Source organism: Austrofundulus limnaeus, unplaced genomic scaffold (genome assembly GCF_001266775.1).
Source record: "Austrofundulus limnaeus strain Quisiro unplaced genomic scaffold, Austrofundulus_limnaeus-1.0 Scaffold836, whole genome shotgun sequence".
Taxonomy (NCBI): Eukaryota; Metazoa; Chordata; class Actinopteri; order Cyprinodontiformes; family Rivulidae; genus Austrofundulus; species Austrofundulus limnaeus.
Genome location: NW_013953238.1, coordinates 41742 through 42962, shown reverse-complemented (window position 1 = coordinate 42962; position 1221 = coordinate 41742). Strand labels below are relative to the sequence as shown.

The following is a 1221-nucleotide window of genomic DNA, read 5'->3' as shown; positions in this document are numbered from 1 at the left end:
CACACACACACACACACACACACACACACACACACACACACACACACACACACGCTTTCGAGTCAAACATCTGTTTGATGTTTCCTGTTTCTGTTCCGCCTGCAGCCAGGAGGAGGCGCTACGGTGAGTCGAGCAGATCCACTGTGGTTCTGGTTCTGGTTCTGTTGGCATGAAGCCTGTTTCCACCTGAGGCTCATTTAACTTCCTGTTTTAAAGTGGGAAAACAGGAAGTGAGCTGATGGATGAATTAAAAAATAAGCTTCAGGTGGACATGCTCTTATTGTGAAGGATGCACAATATTACATCAACCAGTAAATAAATTTCAAAATAAAAGTCTGGTTGCCACTGCAGACACGACTTGATGATCGAATAAATAAATMAAAAACAATATTCTGCATCCTGAGCTGAAGTTTAAACATTTAAAAAATGTTTAAATGACTTTATGAGTAGTTAATATCTTACCTGTTGGAGCTTTTTAGCCTCAGTTTGTTTTTGACGAGATCAACGAGCTAGCTTCTCATTTAAATGACATTTTTATCTGTTCATGTGAAAATTAGACCCTCTGTTCACAGGATTCACTGGGTCTGACTAGCCTTTAGCTCRTTACTCCAGTCAGAATAAACTCCAAACAGTAAGATATTAAACCTGTTTTGTTTTTGTTTGTTCATCCTGTTTTCTGTTTCCTCTCCAGAGAAACTGGATGAGATGTTGGCTGGAGGCCAACAGGAAGTGGTCCTGAGGGCCCGCCCCTCAGACGACTTCAGAGCGGCGACGGTCAAACAGAGACCAACGAGCCGACGCATCACACAGGCGGAGATTAACGTAAGAGAACCGACTGGAAACATACGTCCAAACATTAAAAACAAAAACATTTCACAGAAATAATTAAACAGTTTTAGGATCTCAGTTAAAAACGTTCCTGATAAACGTCACGTTTTTATKAACAAATCAACAAAAGCATCTAAAACCTGCTGATTCCTCATGAACCTCCTCAACTAACCCTGACCTTTGACCCCTGGGAGGTTGTTAGTTAAAGGAATCCAGGATTAGTTGTAACATTAGATTTTATCTGATAAACATTAGTTTTAACTATAAAATAAAAACTGTAAAAACACTGTAGGCTGTTTGGTTTTTATAATTTTTCAGTTAACCTGTTGTCCTCCATCCATATTTTCAGTTCCAGGCTGAGTCATTTCTACCTTCTCCTCTCTGTCAACGCTC

At 39.9% G+C, this 1221-nt stretch overlaps 1 protein-coding gene across 1 annotated transcript in view; it reads left to right on the top strand.

The window, feature by feature from the left end:
• The window catches only part of LOC106532834 (SH3 and multiple ankyrin repeat domains protein 3-like), a gene marked incomplete in the record, with an annotated part of 43612 nt that overhangs the window by 34305 nt on the left and 8086 nt on the right, over positions 1 to 1221 (top strand). Inside the window, 1 exon segment of the mRNA XM_014028990.1 lies at positions 692 to 822. Within this exon segment, the coding sequence (XP_013884444.1) occupies positions 692 to 822 (131 nt within the window).